Source organism: Miniopterus schreibersii, assembly GCF_964146895.1.
Source record: "Miniopterus schreibersii genome assembly, chromosome: 1".
Lineage (NCBI taxonomy): Eukaryota > Metazoa > Chordata > Mammalia > Chiroptera > Miniopteridae > Miniopterus > Miniopterus schreibersii.
Window position 1 is genome coordinate 137,979,697 of NC_138101.1, and position 21,209 is coordinate 138,000,905.

Below are 21,209 nucleotides of genomic sequence, written 5' to 3' on the forward strand. Positions count from 1 at the left end.
TACATTATCCAGCTCTTTTCATGGTTAGGATGGGAACAATGCCTCTTAGCAGCTTTCTACATTCTAAGTGGGAGGAAAATTCCCTCCCCAGGCGCTTCTCCTATGGAAGCAAGGTTACAAATCACTTCCACAGAGTAAGGGCTGAGCAGGAACATCAGGAGACGTGTCACTGTCTCATCTCACACTGTGTCTTTCCTCTGTAGACTGGCAGAAATGGAATTTACTGGAGCCCTCAGTAACTCCTCAGGATCCTATGCATTATAAAGAAAAAGAAGAAAAGGCAGGGCTTTCAGAAGTCAGCTTTACTGAGGCACTTAGGACTTGAGAGTAGTGATTTTCTTTCTAACTTATTTATATTTTTTTCCCCCTATATAGTGATTTTTCAAAGGGGCTGCCTCATAACCTTTGAAACCACGTTTAGTATTTGCCTATGAGTACTCATTTAGAGCAAGTATTTAGACCAGAAACAAAAGTAGAATCAGGTTCATAAACAGTAGATCAGGGGGGAGATTGAGCATATGCATGTAGCTAGAAATTGTCTAACCAGCGAGTTTTCTGACCAAATGCAGAGTTTTTACCACCTCAGTGAGATTTGGGATGAGTTGTGTAACCTCTCTGAGCCTTAGTCTCCTGTGGGCTAAGTAATGTGGGTACTTTTAGGCATCCTGGAAAGCACATGTTGACGTGTATAAATATTGAGCACATTCGGGTGGCCTCGAGCACCCTTTCTTTTTCCTTATTTAGGACTCAGTCAGCTAATCAGTAACTGGAACTATATGTTTAAATGTTTTTGCTTTTTCCCCCCAAGGATAAATGCAATGCAAATGCAGCAGATAATCATTCTACTACTGTAGGTATTTACTAAATACGTATACTCATTTAAAGCAGGGAAGAAAAAGCTATGAGTGCGAGTCATTCATCTGTTGTTTAGATATTTTGCTGACGCCTGATCCGTGTGTGGCCCAGTGCTGGCCATAGGAACAGGGAGACCAGATACGCACAGGGTGTGATCATTGTCGTCCAGCGGTCCCGGTGGGTAAAGGAAATAAGACACCTATACAGTGCTCAGATTAAACGTCCTAAGTGCTTTAAAAGAGGCACAAAGTGCCCTTTCACTTGAGAAAAGAGCAATTACTTCTAGCTGAGAGAGATGAAGGAAGCTTTCATGACTTTGGCACTTGAGCTGGGCATGAAGAATGGGAGGAATTTGAGCACCTGGAAAGGAGGAAAAGAGTCATTGAGGGACTGGTATGAGCAAGATGCGGAGGTGAGGAAAGCCTGGTACAAAGAATGGAGAGTGGTTTGCTTGGGACAGGGAGCACAGGGAGGTGAAGGAGAGTAATCATATTTGGTAAGTAATCACATACATAGTTTTTAATTTTCACACTGATTGTGCTACTGAGATTCGGCGTTATTCCCACTTTTAGCAGAAATTGAGTCTCAGAGGGTTTAAGTGATTTGTCTAAGGACAATATAAAACCAGATCTGGGTCTGTAAAGGTAAGATAGACAAGTAAACTAAGTTTAGAAGGTAGGTGAGCTTTAATTGCCAGCATAAGGGATTTGAATCTTATACTATAATTCAAAGAGCAGCAAACTACAGCCTATGGACCAAATCCGACTCACCACTGGTTTCTGTAAATAAAGTTCATTAGAACACAGCATTGCATTGCTGTTCATACATGCATTTGTTATGGCTCCTTTCACACCACAGCAACAGAATGGAGCAGCCACAGAGGCCGTATGACCCACAAAGCCTAAAATATCTAGTGTTAGCTGGCCACAGTGCGTGGGAGTCACTGAAAGTTTTCAAGAAGAGAAGTGACATTTTTAGAGTTATGCATCATTAACTGAGACCATGTTCATCAGCAGGAAGATGGATTGGAGGGAGCCAGGTCGTTTAGAAGACTGTTTCAGTCATCTGCACTCCTGGACTCTCACAGTAGCCTTCCAGTAAGTCTCCCAGCCAAGACCTCAAAGCTCAGAGAGTCCAGGCAGTAGCAACAGTGAGCAAAATGTGCAGGGTATAGAAAGACCAACTGTGCAAACAGGCCAACAGATGGCATCACTGACCGCCTCAGGACTGGGGGTGCGACAGGAGTGACAGGAAGTGCCAGGAACTGAGAGGTTGCAGCACAGAACATTGCAGCCGCTCAGTGTTGCCGTACCTTCCACTTTGATAAGACATCAGAACTGGGAAATCTTACATGAAATCTCTGCATTTACAAATGTTAGCAATTTAAATGTGCATAAATCCTCAGGTCGAGTGCACAGCAGACCTCCAGTCTGCAGTCTTTCCCACGTAATTACCAGAACACTGATTCTGAGTCTGTTTGGTGCAGTCAGCAACAGCAACTACGGGAATTTCTTCAGCAGGTCTATGACACTTTGCCCACAGTTTTCAAAGAACATTTTCAAGAGATAGATACAGACAGACCTACCATCAATCTCTTGTCAGGTCAAAGCAGTTTTTAAGACCTACCCATGCGTTCTGCCATTCCAGTGTTCATAACATAGCTGGATTGTCAGGATATTAAGCATTTGTTTCTTATCTTAGATATGATACAAAATCAGCTCAAAAGCAAGCTTGTCCTCAAAAACTCACGTGGACTCTATTGTTAAGGCCATACAGAGAATCTAGTGAGATTTGCTGGTTTGCATGTTGAGGGATCATCAGTCTTGAGCACTGGTGATGTACGCAGGTGACATTAAGGAACTTTATATTTTAATGGACCTTAATGGACTTGCATTTTTTCCCCCATAACCATTCTTGGTGCCTGAATTTTTACAGTTCAGAGCTTAATCACTTATAATCATTTATTCATTTATTTATTCAGTATTCACTGATCACCTGCTATATGCCAGGTGCTGTACGAGATGCTGAGGAAAGAAAGACAATGAAGTTGTATCCGCTGCTTTTGAGGAGCTGCAGTCTAGTGTACAAGGCAGGTGCCTAGAAATGATCACAACACAGTATAAGATACATGAACCCGGGTGGGAGGCATCAACTGTATCCAACCAAATTTACCTTTCTTCATGTACTAAATGTACCCTGGGAAAAAGAGTTGGAAAATATTTGGCTTTATTAATAAAAATGACTAGCCCTGGCTGGTTTTCTCAGTGGTTAGAGCATCAACCTGCTGTCTGAAGGCTCCTAGGTTTGATTTTGGCCAAGGGCACGTACCTCAGTTTTGGGCTCAATCCCCAGCCTTGGTCTGGGCACAACCAATTGATGTGTTTCTCTAACATCAGTGTTTCTCTCTCTCTCTCCCTTCACTCTCTCTCTGAAAAGCAATGGAAAAAAATATCCTCAGGTAAGGGTTAAAAAAAAAAGACTCTACATGTCCTAGAAAGTTTTAGGCGGGGCCAGCTGCACAGTGTGTGGAGCCCCTTGTTGAAAAACTTGCTTGACAGTGGCAGGGTGTGCATCCTGTGCAGGGGCCCTGTGCAGCGGCACAGGCTGTGTTCCACTGAAGACGAGTGGGCTCAGCGTTTTCAAGACACACCAGTGAGCAGTATTTTGGGAAAGGAAAGGATTTTTTCCTATTTTGTTCTCTAGGTCTCCATTCATTCATGGCATGTATATGCATGCCAGCTTCTGGATCAAGGATCAGGGGTACAGCAGTAAAAATGAGAGCCACCGTCTCGACCCTCATGTACCTTATGGTCTAGCCGAGAGTTTTGTATGTGATCATTTTCATTACCTGGTCAAGTTATGTCTTAACTACAGTATGGGGAAATTATTTAAATGGCCAGTGAGTCTCATTTTTTCTTTATGATTTTAGATATATAGTATAAATTGAAAATACAATTTTTAAGTGTATAAACATAAGTTTTCTTTAAGAAACAAATGTTATTTTGGTTATCAGAAAAACAAGGTTAATATGAAAAAAATATATACTTACTCCCAAGTTCGATAATATTTCAAATGTAAATTTTATTTATAATAATTACCTCTCTGAAACTTAGAAAAAATATAAGGAAGTAGATGCAACCTTTGTTTTGAAATTTAAACAATTTCTCTTATTTATTTGGTTGAAGAATTTTTCCCATACCTGCACCAAAGTTTAGCTTCTAAATAGGACTTTTAGAATCAGCAAAACTGAGGTGAGTTCTTTTGTTTGTTAAGTCTCAGGGTAATAGCAATAGCTGATCTGGTTTGCTTTCAGAATACATCTAAATGATATCACTGCAAGGTAGCACTTAGCTAATAGCTCCCCTTGTTTAATTTGTAGTCAGGACTGTTACCATGCATTCTTAAGCAGTTTCTCCATTTCCGTGACAGAAGATTCCATATAGTTATCCTTCATTGACCACTTGCTATATACCAGACATACTAGATGTTTTCCATATATTAATTCATTTAATCCTAACAAGTGTACCTTCTGGTTGATATGAACCTCCATTTCATAGGTGAAGAAACTGAAATTTACATAAGTTGATTAACTTGCTCCAGGTCTTCTAATAACTGGCAGAGTTAGAATTAGAATCAAGTCTAGCGGATGCTGGAAGCTACCTGCCACCAAGCTTTGCCTTCTCCCAATCCTGTATGATTTTCAAGAGCGCCCTGTGAAGGGAGGCATAATAATTGAATGAGAACTTTAGGAGAAGAGCGGGATGGGACCACTGAGATCAGAATTGTCCTGGGGTATGTATAGCTGCTTGTGGTCTGTAGTACAGCCAGCCACTGACCAGTAGGAAAAGGTCTGCAGTGGGGACAGGACCTTAGGCTGGCTCCCAGCCCCCCTGTCTCTACATGGCCAGTGTGGAGAGTGGTTGCAGGGCAGCTGAGGAATGTAGGAATTGGAAAAGGCAATGCTGAGCAGGAGGGTGGTAGAAGACCGACTCTGAAAGAGGAGACCAGAATTCAAAGGTGAAAAGGAACTACTAAAGCAAAAGGTGACCAGAAAAATTTCCCTAAACCTTAGGGGGCCTGGAGAGAGATAGTAATTCCAAACCACACTGTTGGAATTGGGATTAAAGGGTCACTAACAGGTGTTCTCTTTGAAAACAAATCTTGCTGGAGAGAAGCCAAGAAGAGTAGATGCTACAAGCTGTGGCCTCATAGCATCATCATTGTGGTCTGCAAATCCCTTAATAGCCAGAGTCCCCAATGTAGTCTGACCTGGGCTTGATCCTTTCAGTGCATTCTTTTCTTTTGTGGAGTATAGTCATGGTTATTGCTGCAAACGGAAAAGTTTAGTAGGCATTGTGGTGTATGCACTCAGACCTGTGTCAGTGATGGGAAATGCCTGTTTTCAGGGCAGCTTTGCAGATGTAGTTCTTCTTGGGTTTTGTAAATCATTGCTCATCTCTGTCTCATTTTTATTTCTCTTCTGATGCACAAGTCAGCGTGTTGAATTCATTGTAACTACCTTGTGCGTGTGGGCTGGGAGATTAGATTACTAAACGTATGTTTTAAGTAGTGTGTATAATTAGCTAAGTAAAGAGCTGAGACACTCAGCCACTTCAGTATTTAAAAGTACGTGATTAATGTTGAGCAAGAGATTTGTATTTGAGGCTCTAAAGAAAAGGCATGTGTGGTTTTTTCAATTATTTAAAATTGCAGTTGACATTCAGTATTTTGTTAGTTTCAGGTATACAGTATTGTGGTTTGACACTTATATAACTTATGAAGTAATCCCCCCTTAAGTCTTTCACCCACCTGACACTATATATAGTTATTGCAATATTATTGACTATATTCCCTGAAGTGTGCTTTTCAATCCATGACTGTTTTTATAACTGCCAACTTGTACTTCTTGATCCCTTTACCTTTTTCACCCAGCCCCCCAACCCCCCCCCCATCTGGCCACCAGCAGTTTGTTCTCTATAGCTGTGAATTTGTTTCTGTTTTGTTTGTTTTGTTTTGTTTTTTAGATTCTACATGGAAGTGAAATCATATGGTATTTATCTTTCTCTGTCTGACTTGTTTCATTTAACGTAATACCCTCTAGGTCCATCCATGTTGTCATAAGTGGTGAGATTTCATTATTTTTATGGCTGAGTAATATTCCATTGTATATATATATATACCACCTTTTCTTTATCCATTCATCTTTTGATTGGAGCATTTAATTTATTTATATTTGCATTTAAAATAATTGTTGATAGGTGTGCAGTTATTGCCATCTTATTCATTGTTTTCTGATTATTTTTGTAGTTCTCTGTTTCTGTTCTCTTGCTCTCCTCTCTTGTAAGTTGATGACTTTATTTCTTATATATTTCTTGCAGTTTTTTGGTTTGTGGTTAACATATGCTTCACATATACTAAGCTATTTTTATAGCAGTCTATTTTAAGTTGATAGTCACTTAAATTCAAATATATTCTAAAATCACACTATTTTTACTCACCCCGTCCACATTTATGTTTTTTGTAATTGTATTTTACTTCTTTTGTGTGTGCGTACGTGTCTCCCTTAATTTACTGTTGTAATTACACATGATCTTTCTACTTTTGCCTTTTAACCGATGTACTAGCTTCAGTGTTGGTTGATCCGCTGCTTTTATGATGTTTGCCTTTGTCAGTAAGAATTTTTTCTTTTCAATATTTTCGTTTCATATTTTTTATTTTTTGCCTTCTTCTTAGAGAATTACCTTTAACATTTTTTTAAATTTATTTTTATTGTTGAGAGTATTGCAGATGTTGCCCATTTCTTTGTAATATTGATTTGGTGGTAATAAACCCCTTTAGCTTTTTCTTGCCTGAGAAACTCTTTATCTCTCCTTCGATTCTAAATGATAACCTTGCTGGAAAGAGTAATCTTGGTTTTAGGTCTTTGCTTTGCATCAGCATGTTCATTTTCTAAAGAGTGTGAGATTTTTTAATATTTAGTATTTTAAAAATATTTTTGAGGAAATTTTTAAAATAAAGAAACATACGAAGAATAGCATAACACCCATATTCCCACCACCTGGAATTATCTCTCCACATTTTACTAAGTATTGTTTTAGAGTTTTTAATTTAAAAAATGAGGCATTATAGAAATTAAATTGTATTATTCTACATACAACCTCCCAAAGTCATTCTCTTCTTCCATCTTTCTAGTAAAAACCTCTATCATGAAACTAATGAGTATCTTTCCAGCCTGTATATAAACATAGATAGAGGTTTATATGTATGTTTACACACATATGCAGGCATCTGTGAACAACAGTTGTATAGGTACCATTTATAATCATATATACAATGTGGCACATTGCATGCAGGGACAATAGTAAGGAACATGTATTGAGTGATTGCACTGTACCTGGAGCTGTACTATTTCCATCCTTTCAAGGGCTGTATGTAGTAGGCACTGTTATTATCTCCTTTTCTGGGAAACCAAGGTACACAGAGAGGTCAGGGTGAAAAAGTAGTAAATTAATCCTATAGCCAGGCTCTGGAGCCTGAGCATGTGACCATCATGCTACATGGCCTCTTCACTGTATCACTATACAGAATTCTTCACTCTCTCGATACCATGTTTCTGATATCTGTAATTGTTTTTTTATTAAATTTATTAGGGTGACATTGGTTAATAAGATTATATAGGTTTCAGGTGTACAATTCTATAATACATCATCTGTGTATTGTATTGTGTGTTCACCACCCAAAGTCAAGTCTCCTCCTGTCACCATATATGTGACCCCCTTAACCCTTTACTACCCACACCACACACGCTTCCCTCTAGTAACCACCATACTGTTATCTGTGTCTATGAGTTTTGTTTTGTTTTTCCTGTTTGTTTATTTGTTGCTTTCAGTCTTATATCCTACATATGAGTGAAATCATATGATTCTTAACTTTTTCTGTCTGACTTATTTGCTTAGCATGATATTCTCAAGGTCTATCCATGTTGTCACAAATGGCAGTGTTTCATCTTTCCTTATGGCTGAGTAGTATTCCATTGCATATACAGGGGTGGGCAAAAGTAGGTTAAATTACCAGCCATCAAAAGATAAATCATAAGTAAGGATACAAAATAATAATGATAACAAGAAGGCATAATACAAATAAATCATACAATAATAAATAATACAAGAATAAACTCTGTCTTGCATACTCACAACTGTAGACCTACTTTTGCCAACCCCTATATGTACCACATCTTCTTTACCCAGTCATCTACTGCAAGACACTTTGGTGTTTCCTGTCTTAGCCATGTCTTAGCCACCATGAATAATGAACATAGCAGTGTGTATATCTTTGTGAATAAATGTTTTCAAATTTTTCAGGTAGATACCCAGAAGACCAGTTGCTGGGTCATATGGTAACTCTATTCTTAATTTTTTGAGGCACCTCCATAGTGGCTGAGGACCTGACCACACTTGTCCCATGTAATGGTTGATAAGACACTCAGCCAATAAAAATATATCTAGTTCATGGTTATCCCATATTCCATTAAATGAATATAATAAAAAAGCAGTATTGCATGGTGGTTAAGACCTGCAAAATAGGAATGGTGAAAGTTGTCATGAGAAATAAATGGTTTAATTCAAATAGAACAGGTAGAACTGTACCTGGCATGGAGTAAGCACCCAATAAATGTCTGCTAGTATTTACTATTACCACCTATCCATTACCCCATTGAACCTAATCATTAGGTTTCCAATTTTTCATTACTGCATATATTGCCACAGTAAAAGCCCTGTGCCTGTAAATCAAAGTTTCTTTTGAGTATCTGCCTAGAAGAAGAATTGATGGTTCATAGGGTATGCATGTTTGCAGTTTTACTTGATTTTGCCAGAGCCAGCTGTACCAGTTTACACTGCCTAGTGCAGGTGTCTGCAGTTCGCATTTCCCCAGATCCTTAGCAACAGTTGATATTGTCTGACTCCCCATTCTCCCCTTCCCCAGCCTCTGGCACTGCTAACCCACTTTCTGACTCTGGATTTGCCTCTTCTGGACATTTCACATAAATGGAATCATATCATACGTGGATTTTTGTAGCTGGCTTCTTTCACTTCCCTTAATATTTTTGTGGTTCATCCACTTCGTAGCATGTATCAGCATTTCATTCCGTTTTATGGTCCAGTAATAGTTCACTATGTGGATGTACTGCATGTTGTCTCCATTTTTCAGCTGATGAAAATTTGGGTTGTTTCTACCCTTGGTTCTCATGAATAATGCTGCTGTAAACATTCATGTGCAAATTTTTGTATGGACATATATTTTTATTTTCTTGGCCTATACATATATTTATATACCTAGCAGTGGAATTGCAGTCATACGGTAACTATGTTTAACACTCTGAGAAACTGCCAAAGTGCCTGCACCATTCTACGCCCCCATGAGTAATGCGTCGGGGTTCCGGTTTCTCCAAGCCCTCGCCTCCCACACTTGTCTTTCTTTTTGACTCTAACCTTCCTGGCGAATGTAAAAAAGTATCTGTCTCATTTTAATTTGCATTTCCCTGATGACTAAAGATGCTGAGCCGTTTTTTTTCATGTGCTTATTGGCCACTTAGACATCGTCTTTGGAGAAATGTCTGTTCACATCCTTTGCCTGTATTTTAATAGGGTAATTTGTTCTTCTGACTTGTAAGTGTTCTTTATGTGTTCTGAATTCAAGTCCTTTCCAGATATATGATTTACGGATATTTTGTCCCATTTTTTGGGTGGTTTCTCATTTTCTTGATGTGAATTGGTGAATTGTAATATTTGTAGTTTTCGTGTTTCCTGAAAACCTCAGTTTTCAAAGTTGTGTCCACATTGTCTGCTGGGTGGGTGGGTCCCAAGTCAGGGAGGCGTGACGTGAACATGAAGGACAAAGGGGCTGCGGCAGTTTTCTGTAGAAGCTCCTGCGTTGGTCACAAAGGCGCAGACTTTCCGAAGGCATCTGGCTGAGCCCCGCAGCCGGGGAAGGCAGCTCGCCTTTGGTAGCGCACAGTCGCACCTTCACACGGAACCGGAGTTTGGACGTAATGATGGAAAGCACTGAAACCTTCCTTCTGCTTCCAGACTGCCGATCGCTAACCCGGCACCCGTTGGCTTCCCGTTTAACCTGACTTCTCCCCTTTTCTTTTCTTCTGTCTCCCCCTTCCTCTTTCCCCTCTGCCCTCCCCACTCCCTGTTTCAATTTCAGATTGAAAATGGCTCAGGAATCGGTCAGCAAGTTGACGTCAGAGAAGAAAGTGGAGACAAAGAAAATCAACCCCACGGCCAGTCTGGTGAGATGCGTTTTTTTAGCATAACCTCAAATTTTTTTCATTATTACTGAGGTGCACCCAGGAGTGTGTCTGCATTTAAAGGATAAGCCCCAGGGGAGTGGCAGGTAGTATCCAGATTCCGAGTTCCCGCCCCAGAGTAGCATAGGGTAGATAGAATACACATACATAGGGAGGGAGGGAGGGAGGGAGGGAGGGAGGGAGGGAGGGAGGGAGGGAGGGAGGGAGGGAACACAGCTCCGCGTGTCTGCCCGCCAGACTCAACAAAGGTCATTTCCTGATAAGCCAACTCCAGTCACTTGCCAGTCAGACCCCTCCACACCCCACGCCCCATGCCATGATCCCCCTTATCCCAAAGCACCTTTCTCCTGAAGTGTTCAAGCATTTCACCCTCATCAGTTTCTTTTCCCTGTGAAAGAAAAGGGCAGGGCTTCTCCTCTTTTGATAGTTGGGAAAACTGAGAAGCAGAAAGACACAGCCTACCTAGTATCACTTCACAAATAGATGACAAAACCAGGACCGCACGCTGGGCCCCTGGCAGTCCCTCCCTGTCCTAGAAACCAGCAGCCTGGTCAGGCTTCCTCGCTGTGAGGCCAGGTTGTCCTCCACGGTCACATTTTCAGGGTGGTTTACAATGAATCGCCACCTGTTTGTTACAGACAATAGTTGGAATATCTCAAAGGTTATGAACCCAAGGCATCAGGGTTTAGATCCCAGCTCGGCCACTTACTGGTTGTAAAACCTTAGTGAAGTTATTTTCTCCTGGGAAGGGGAGGGGAGGGGAGGGGAGGGGAGGGGAGGGGAGGGGAGGGGAGGGGAGGGGAGGGGAGGGGAGGGGAGGGGAGGATTACCTTTGCTTTAGGGTTATTTTGAGGGAGCTGAGAAGAGACATGTACAGTGCCTAGCACATAACAAGAGCTCAGTAAATGTTAGCTGTTTTCCTTTGTCACCGCGAATTTCAGCAGCCTTGCTTGACGCTGCAGTGGGGAACAGCAGCGAGTAGTAAGTGGGAGGATCACTGTCCTCCCTTTGATTTTCAGACCCTACCTTCCCTGTGCCCTGATCTACGACAGCTACTTAGCGTCTCCTTTGGTATCCCAAGTACTTTCTGTCAGCAGCCTCAACTCCTCGGACAGTCTAAGTGGAGCATATGTTATAAATGAGATTATTTCCACTGACTGACTGTGGCGTCCTTCGTCGCAGCCCCGCCTGCAGCTAAGTGAGTGCGGAGCGAGGCTGCCGAGTGAGGAGCGGAGTCAGGGCCGCGCGGCCTGCTCAGGAGAAGCGGCGGGCGGAGCGCGGAGCCTGCCCGAGGGACACGTGCTCCGTGCCCGCTGACACTCTGTTCGTTCCACGCTTTTGCAGGGTTTTCAGTGGCAGTGGGCTCAAGCCTGGTTTTTATCTTCCTCCCTGATTGGCCTCCCCTCCTTTTCCCAAGCCTCTTATTCGGGCTTCCGTCCTAACTTTGACAGCCAAACCTTATTTCCAGGGGCAAAGAGAATGGACTCAGTTCTATAAACCAGCGATTTCCACCCGGTGTGCCCCCCAAATTTTTAAAACCTGAAACACCTGACTATTTAGTCAGGGGCACTGACCGCTTTTCCCTTAGACTGTCAAATAAAAAAATGGCAACAGCCAACACGACAATAGCCATCCAGTGCGCATGAACCAAGATTATACCTATTTTTTGTCACATCAGCAAAAAAATATATTTTTTGGTGTGCCGCAGAAGTTTAGTAATTAGTTTATGTGTGCCATGCGATGAAAAAGGTTGAAAACCGCTGCTGTAGACAAAAGGGAAACAGTGCTGTTTTTTTGCAGATTGACCTCCACTGTGAGCCAGCTCCCAACTGCGATGCTCAAACTTGTTAGCGTTTCTTGTTTTGTTGTTTATTTTGGTAGAAATTAGGGAGAGCTTGTAAACTGATTCCTGATTTAATTTCACAAATCAGGGATGGGATCCAAACCTGGGATGGGTGTTTAAAACCATCAACTTACATTTACATCTAGGCCAGTATAGTAATTCCCTGTAACATCACATCTCAGGGACCCATTCTCAAAGTGCTCCTCTCTGCATCTGCTCTTTCCAAAGGAGGACACTTCTCCCAGTTCTTTTTTAGCCTCCTATTTCCCCACCCTTAACACACACCCATCACTGTGCTTAATATATTACTTCTCCAAAGTCCTAGGAACAGTGAGGGTCCATGTTTATTTTTATATCCTGCCAGCAGACTTCCATGCTCCTCCCCATCAGAAGGTTGTCCCTGGCGGGGAAGGAAACTCAGGGGGAGCAGAGCAGAACATCTGGGGCAAACGGGAGCTCCTGCCGTTCTGTAGAGACTAAATCGGGTCATCTTCCAGTTTGACTTTTCATATCTAGACTCCCTGGAAACTATTTATTGAGCATTCCCTAATTCCATTAGTGGGCCAAGGTTAGGGATGGGAAGAGTCTTTGAGTAACACTACAGAGAGCACTTTTGTCACAGAGCAACAGCCTGGAATGATAACCGTCAGCGTTTCAGATGGATATATTTGGCTTACTAGCTGGTTATGAGTTTTGTTTGTTTGTTGGAGAGGAAGGGTGATAGGTCGGAAGGGGCAGGTAACCGAGGGTTTCAGGAAAGAAGGCTAGAGATACTCTTATTTCTAGAGCATATGGTACAACTCCAGAATTCTAGACCAAAATTTGAGAAACTAATCAAAATTTGGGGAACATGAAAAAATTAGAAAAAAAAGGAATGATAATAAACTCACTTTTCTTCTTAAACAACAGAAAGAAAGACTGCGTCAGAAGGAAGCCAGTGTGACCACCAACTGAAAAAGAGACACGGGAAAACGACAGCAAGACTGAGTACCTTGCTTATCCTTTGCAACACCAGCCTGCAGGGAGTTCTTGAAAGATATGTGACTAAACGTTTCTTTTGCTCATGGCTTTATGAGGTATCTGCAGTGAGAACCGCGCCTTCTCTAAGAAGTCCCTGCTTAAGCCACAGAAACGAGGCAAAGCTGTCTAAGGGAACACTGCAGGAGTGTTTGATGATTGTTTCTGTAGAGGTCCAGAGTCCACTTTGTTATAAGACCAGAAGTCCTAAGATTTTCCAAATTTTTTTAAAAGCAGATATTTCAAGCTTTCTAACCACTCTTGACATACGTAAATTTGTGACAGAAGAAGAGAAGGATGGTTATGACTGTTGCCTTGAGAGAGTTCAAGCCTTTACACACTGCTGGTTTGATTATTGATCATAATTTTGATCCCACTGCATCAAGATCCTGAAGTGTCTTTCTCACCAACAGTGTTGAAATTTACCAAAACTATTTTTAAAGAGGTCCAAGAATATGTATTTCCCAGAGAGAAATGGTTATTTTGTCATCGTTGTTGTTCCTGTTATGGAAAGGAGAGAAAATAGGATTGTACATGGGTGGAGAAGGGGTTAAATAACCATAAACTTCATAAAACTGAAGAACAAATTATGATACAGGGAGTTGACATCAGCCATTAACCCAAGACGGTTTCCTTTGTTTTCATATCAATTAATTGTGGTTTCCTGGACCAGCAGGGTTTCTCTACCCCAAATTCCTGAAAAACAGTGATAGCTGAGCAGGGAGACACTTGGGGTCAAAGCACCTGCTTGGACAAGTGACACAATAGCAGAGCACATTTCATGTCTCAGAACATTCGTGAAAGGGTGATGCCTGTTGACATGCACCTGAGCTCTGCGTCATGTTCTGGGACTGTGTGCAGCCGGACCCTCCCCACCAACCCCAGGAGGCAGTTTCCAGACAGGATTGCAAATGTTACAGCCTTTTATCATGACCTTGACTGACAGGTGTGTGACGTAGGGTGAAGCAGGCGTCTTTGATGTCTGAAAAATTAAGGTCAGAAAAGTTCTTTATATCCAAATGCAAAGATGGTGATCACATTAACCTTAAACTTTGAGTGGACTGTCGCGCATGTGTGGCTTTTTCTGACCCTGGGAGCCAACATGACCACTGCCCCTTGAGTCGCAAGAGAAACAAATCTATCTTGTGAGGGGAGAGTAGAGGTGATTGGAGGTGAACTGATAATAGGATCAAAGACTGTCAGATTTGGGCCTTGAAGGGAGAGAGGTCAAAGCTTTCTCCTCTAATTTGTGGAGGACAGTCTAGACATGAACAACAACCTTAAACCCTTCCCAGTCCAGCTGCTGTGTGTGGCCTGACCCTTGTCCTAGGACCTCTCAACTTGCCAGGTGGCTGAGTTTCTACCCAGGACATGCCTGCCAGTTATCAGCCCCCTCAGGGATCCAGCTAATTAAAGCAATACCATATCCTAATATAATGCCCATCTTGGGAGTGAAGAATGCACAGTCAGGATCAAATCAAGTCTTCGAAGCCATATTCATGCAGGTGCTAACCACCTTTTCTAACAATTCAGAGTAAAGGAATTTGGTAAACATAGTTGGGTTGATTTTGTAAGACTAGTCACAGGTAGTATGTTAGTATATTAAGACACCAGGGTAGAGTCTCCGTTATTTTCACCCAGTTTGAATCCTGCACTATGTATCGGGATGCCCTCTTCCCAGTCCCCGCACATGTTGCACTGTTAACATCACCTTCATTTCTAACTTCAGTCGATCGTCAGTAAAGGCTCACAAGAGTTTGTTCAAGGTAGGCCATCTGAAACCACCTGGAGGCCTTAAAATGTTTCCTCTAAAATGCAGTTGAAATTGTGTTTAAATACAACAGATGCCTGTAAACTTCTCATGGAAAGGAAGTAGTTGGGGCACCACTGAGCAGCTTGAGCATTTCAGGCAAGAAAGACTTAATCACAGCCCGCCCCGAGCAAGGGAGAGTGGCCCGTGTTGCTACTGTGTTCAGCCGGACACACGTCTGACTTACGAGTCAGACTCTGAGACACCTTAACTTACGAACAGCATCATCTCCTCCTAGCCAGCTCTGAGGGCACAGTTGATAGCAGTGCAGATTCTTGCATGAGTGACTGGCGTCCCCCTTGAGCACACAAGTATATCATATATTAAATCAGAGCATGATATAAACATGTTAGGTTAAAACAAAATCAGGCCTGTGAGGTGTCCAAAATCAGATGAGGAGGCGGGCTGTATGGCTTTTAACCCAAGAGGAGGCCACTTACTGGGGGAGGAAAAAGGGAGAATGTGGTCAAGCAGAAACTGATGGTGGATCCCCAGCTGTCACAGGTGATGGACCTGCTGCCCAGCAGTTGCCTTTTGAATACTTGAGCCTGATGTCCATGATGTCTCTTCAACTGCTTGCTGCAACTACCTGGGAATTATGGAGGAAGAGTTTCTGAAATCTGAGAAGTAGGGTAAGGAGACCTAGGGGTACTATTGCATCTGGAAATGTTGTGGCCTCAACACACTGGCAGCGTAGTTGAGGAACTGAATGTCAGATCAGATGCTGGTCTCCGACTCCTGTTCCCGCAGGATGGACGCGGAAACTGCTCACCTGCTGAGCCTCCCTTAGGCACCCCCTTTGTCCATAAGTAGCATGAGGAAAGGCGTGTCCTAAATGAAAAGCTCATAGGCTGCTGGTGGAGCAAAAGAGAAGCTGAAGGAAGGAATAGAATTCTTTGGTGTGTGGGAAACCTCCCCAAAGATAGTCATTGGTATAGTTCTTCCAGGGACCGGCATTGGGTGTAGCAGAAGAGATGTTAGTGTCTTTTTGCACCTCTCTCCATAGATTGCACTGCCAGTTCTGGGGGAGTTTTCATTTTAATTATTCTTGCTTTCTTGAATGTTATGTTTTCTCATTTCTGTTTCTTCTTCTCTCTGGCCTGGCGTGATTCATGCAGCTCACCACCTGCAGCAGCCCAGCAAACCGGCTAGTCCGTGTGTGAGGGGGAATTAGCACTGCAGACAGGCAGCCTCTCTCCCAGTAAGCAGACCTTAACTTGGGCAGGGGAACTCCTTCAGTCCTTGATATCCTAAATTGGTCTATTTTGTCATGTTCTCCCTTCCCCCAAACAAATATAAAACCAATTGGGAGCTTTCTGTGTCAAGAAGAGGGAAGAAGTCCAAAAAATATAGCTTTTCCCCCAAAATATCTAATCCAAATATCAAATATACAATTTTATAAAGTAGTTTAAGTTGTCGTCAGGAATTGCTAGGAAGAACTGTTAGATTTGAGGTTCATTTCTCTTTGGTCCTACCCGTTCTAATCAGGGGGGAGGGGAACACCAAGAGCTGGAAGGGAAAATAAAAGCATCAGCTGATTTGGTAATCTACAAATTAATTTATTAGTTCCTGAATCACACACACACAAAACCATGAACATACTGTGAAATCCAATGAGTTTATCTTTGAAAAAGCCACATAGAAGAAATGACATGTTGTAGTAGTAGGAGAAGGGCTAGACAATTAAAATTTCCTTACTCTGGGTTTTCTTAAGAGCAGTTTATAAATGTGTGGAGCATCCAGAAGACCATTACCATCACATTTCACGTATTAGGAACCTTTAGGGACAATACCATTAAAGAGAGTGGATTGATAAAGACATGAACTTTCATTCATGTCAACTACTTTGTCATCATAAAGAAATCTGCGACATAAGAGAACCAAGTCTGTGTGGCCAAGCTAATTATAGTTTTGAGTAGGAATTGAAAAGTAGGAATCATTTTCAGCCTCTCCAAAATGCAAATAACTTGGATATATTTCCATTTTCCAGCTGTAGAGAGAAACACTCCAGCTGCTTGGAACCTTCTCTATAAGTGGGGCAGAAGTCACTTAAAGAAAAGCACCTTCAGAAACAGGCCTCAGCAGATCTGGCTCCTTTAGGCTCACATATCGGTATTTATAACTCCGTTAGCAATTGAACCCAGGCCTGCTAGGCTTCATAACAGCTGTATGGAACTGAGAAGCCCATTTTGTGTCAGTTTTGCACACCCACCAGTTGTTGACACCTTGTTAGAAGCACTGAGTGTTAGTTTCACAATTCTTCATTTCCCTCCCAAGGAGCGGGCGTTCTACCAACCCCTCCTCCAGATCAGTGCTTTCCTGGGCAGTAGTGAATCCAAGAACACGTCCAACTTGACGCCAATTCAGTAGTCTTGTTTGTCCCAAAACTCTCTAATCAGCACTGTGATATACACTGAGTGTCTGGGAAATTTGTGTGGCTGACAATTCACTTGGAAACGTTAAGATACTAAGATGGCAGCTAGCTACTATCTCTCAAGTCCCCATGCAGTTTCTACCAAGGCAGAGATTAGGGAAGCAAAGCAAGCCTCATTCAGTAGGTTGGCTGTCCTCAAATGGCGCTCGTTGGGTTCACGTCCCCTCTCTCCCCAGCCCCTGTCCCAGCCACCCTGGTGGTAGTAACGTAGAGGACCTTTTCCCTCTCATCCTTCCTTTCTCTGGGATGATGATTCCTTTCAGTCAACAGCTCAAACTCCAGACTTGTTTGCATATTATATCTATGAAGCACTTGTTCATGAATTTCTTCTCCATTCTATGATCTGGGGGCAACTGACTTAAATTGTATATGAAAGTGGTAGCTAAAGCCATTAATTTATTGTTCCACATTCCATCTGTGTTTACATAATTTACTGGGTTTTGTTGTTGTTTTAATTTTCCCTCAATACTAAGAACCTCCAGTCTGCCTCTTTTTCTAAAAGCTGATGTAGATACTTACTTCTGTGGGCTTTTTTTTTTTTTAATGTTTTATGGGAAATTCGATAGCATTGAGCTAGCAAAATGCAAATGAGCCCATAGTTTTTTGAAGAAATTAATCTCCAAAGAATTTGGCATGCTCCCCCAAGGAAAAACAGCCTTCTACCAGATCGAGACTGTTTTGTAGGCTGAGCATTTCCCTAAATTCTACCTGTACAGACCCCAAGGGGCTCTCTGTCTTTGAAACTATAAAACTGTCTAAGAAGAAAATGAATATTTCTCCCCCATATATAGCGTGAGCAGCCAGTGCATTATGCGTAGCGCATCAGGTGAGAAATCGAGGGTTTTCAAGTGCGCATTCACGCTGGTTTGTCAACATCTTTGGCAATGTTGTACCTATTTTCCTTCCTTGTTCTCTCTCAGGGCTTACTTCCATCCTTGTCTCATGGAGCAGCTGTATTTCTGTTTATTCATTTGTTCAGCTTTCCCACATGGAAGGCTAGTCCCATAGACCACTGAGTATACAGAGAAATTACTCTCTGCCTCCCTGTGACATGGGTGATAGGTGCGCTCAGGGATGAACAACTCTCTGAGAGAGAACTCTTGGGATGAACTTTGAATTTCAGGCCTCTTTCTATGAGATCTTTAAAAGTGGGCATATAGCATACAGAAATGGTACTACCCTTTCCAATAAGAGACTAAAAGGAGATTCAAAATCCTTACATTTTAGATAGGTTTGAGTGAACTAAAAGTAGCTATTTTTTTTCTTCGTGGCAATTGGTCCCTGGCTATAATCTTATTTCTTTACTTCTGACCACCAAGACATAAAGAAGGTGGTCTCAGCCCTCTGCATAATCTTCCAAAAACATCCATTTCCTTTGGAAACAAATCCATGAGTGAGGGGGAAGTCTAGCAACAGTTCTCTGCCCAGGGTGACACAAGCAGGACTTCTAGGTCTACCAGAGGACTATTCCAAGTCACTAATTTTACAATTCTGCAATTCTTCAGCTTCTCAAAACACAAATGACTCCACTGTTAGTAGAATGTGTAATCTTCGAAGAATATAAGCATTTTTAAAAGGACTTCTCTTTAAAGAAACAATCCGAGATACTACTAAAGAGGCAGAAACTTTTAAAATTAGAAATCAAATAATTTTAAGACTTTTTAGACAAAACATGTCTTTGATTCATTATAGTCTTTTCTTTCATTGAGTTTTAATTTAGACTACTGTGGGAAGCAGCATGCCCTTGGAGTTTGATTTAGGGAATCGTGCTTTGGCCTGGAAAATCAGTGCTGGCCTGCATGCCCAGAACATAAGTGAAATCAGTCAGCACCCTAATAGGAATCAGCCCTAACAGAAATGTAAATTACCTCAAGTCCTTTAAGGTTTAATTTTCTTAGCGACACCCTTAGGACACTGCTTTCTTAAAATCATTGGAGTTATTGAAGACACATGCAGTTATGTGTCCTTCATTCTGCCCTGTGAGGTTGCAAGCCATGGGATGGGGGAGAACAGGTGGAGGGAAGCAGGAAAATTTGAACGAGGCCAGGATGCACTGTTCAGCTGACACATGGCTTTGTTTGGAAGCTGGTGATTTCTGCCTTGGTTGTATCGTGGATGGCCTTTCGATGGAAACTCAAGGAATCTGTATTAGACAAATGGGAGTGCCCAGTATCTCAGACTGGTCAGTGCCTGACAGTGTGCTGGAAAACCAGGTACCCTAACGAAACTGGCCTGTGCTTGCTGAAATCACGCCATTCAATTTCAGGTTCAGGTCCCTGGGATTGGTGATCCCAGAGTCTTTCTCTTTTCTCTGTGCCTGTCCAAAAGTCATTTTGGCATCTAGCTTCATTTCAGTTTTCTCCTTTCAGTATATCCGCTTTGGCCTTCCCTTCCTTCACACCCTGCAGCTATTTTTTTTTTCTCACTTTACAGTTTCTCCAGGACCCAGCTCTCTTTACCCCTCTGCCTCACAGACAGCCCAGTGTCTCCCTGAGCCTCACTCCCTCCTCTCACACTCAGTGCTCCATTTCCCAGGCCTTTGGACAGGGCGCTCCGCTGTCACCAAGCAAGACACACTGCTGTGACTGCCTCTTGTTAATGTCAGCATCACCTCATCACTTAGGCAAAGAGGGAAAAATCCATAAATGAAATGGAAAATACATTTCTTTTTCATTTTATTCTACTTTTATTTTAAGAAGGTTAAGAGGGGTGGGGGTGGGGTTCTTGCCCTTCTCGATTTCTCATAGATTTTACTTTAAAACTGTCTAACAGGACCATTCTTTTGATAAATTATACATCAGTCCAGGTCTCCAGCTATGATGCATAAGACTCAATTTTTGAAGCTCAAATAACTTTTCTGTGCTGCTGGACACATTAGCTTCAATTCTGTGCAAATATTTTGAATCATAGGCTTTTTATTGCCACTCCGTTCTTACTGCTACTCATGATTCAAACATATACATGTGTCTGAATCGGGATGTTGACAATTTGTGGTGGTTTTCAGATCAACAGTGGCTGCAACACTCATAAAAGGGTGTAAAAAGAAAGTGTAAGCATGTCCCGAATAAGCAAACATTTGACCTGGGAAGACATTGGCTTTTCTGTTTAAGTATATTAGGCCAAGCTGTAGATGTCATCTTAAAGGATTTTAAGCAATAATGAGGCAGTTTGAGAAGGGAGAAGCACTTTAAAGACATGAAACCTTACATGACATGGTCTTGGATATTTTTAATGTAATAAGCTAATTGGATTCAGGTATTTTTTTTTCCTTTTAAGTTTTTAAAAATATGTATTTCTAATTTGTTTGCCTATTTAATTTTGTCAGCGCTGGAAATGCTCATTAGTTGAATTTGTAAATGTCATTTGCAACCAAATGAAGTATTTATTTTTAAAAAGAAAAGGTGAAGGAACCAATATTGATTGTACATAATGAAAATATGTGTGTGCGTGTGTGTATATATATATATATATATATATATTTTTTCCCTCCTTGACACTACTTGGTTATCACATCAACTGTATTTTTGTACATAGTATATATTGGTTAGAGAAATGTAGATTGTCTACTCAAAGAATTCTATCTCTGTGATAGATTATATTTATTCTAATCTATTGATACCTGTGTTAATTTGTTTTAAGAGATAGAACTCTATTTTTTTGGAATTTTCAGAGAACTGCATCCATGGCTTCCAATTGTAAATATGCTGAGGGTATTTTAATAAATTTTGGTTTCATGTCTGTCGGGTGTGCAGTACAGATTTCTTTTCAGGAGGCATTTTGGAAAATATTCCAGTGGTGCTCTAATATGGAGAAACGAGTCACTTCTAATTTTCATTGCTGCCCAATCTCAGCATTACTGCTGAGCTGCAAGAGCTGGGTCTCAATAAGCCTGCCATTCATATTTCCTTCTTTCTGACCTGTCCATCCCACCAACAGT

The 21,209-nt window shown here is 41.6% G+C and overlaps 1 protein-coding gene across 3 annotated transcripts in view; it reads left to right on the plus strand.

Annotated features, from left to right (window-relative positions):
• Positions 1-19,961, plus strand: part of FMN1 (formin 1) — a gene marked incomplete at its 5' end in the record, with an annotated part of 348,552 nt that extends 328,591 nt beyond the window's left edge. For all 3 annotated transcript variants that reach the window (XM_081137909.1, XM_081137910.1, XM_081137911.1), the window contains 2 exons: positions 10,066-10,150; positions 12,921-19,961. In XM_081137909.1, the coding sequence (XP_080994035.1) occupies positions 10,066-10,150; positions 12,921-12,965 (130 nt within the window). In that variant the 3' untranslated portion in view covers positions 12,966-19,961. The remainder of the gene's footprint in view (positions 1-10,065; positions 10,151-12,920) is intronic.
• Positions 19,962-21,209: the final 1,248 nt, after the last annotated feature.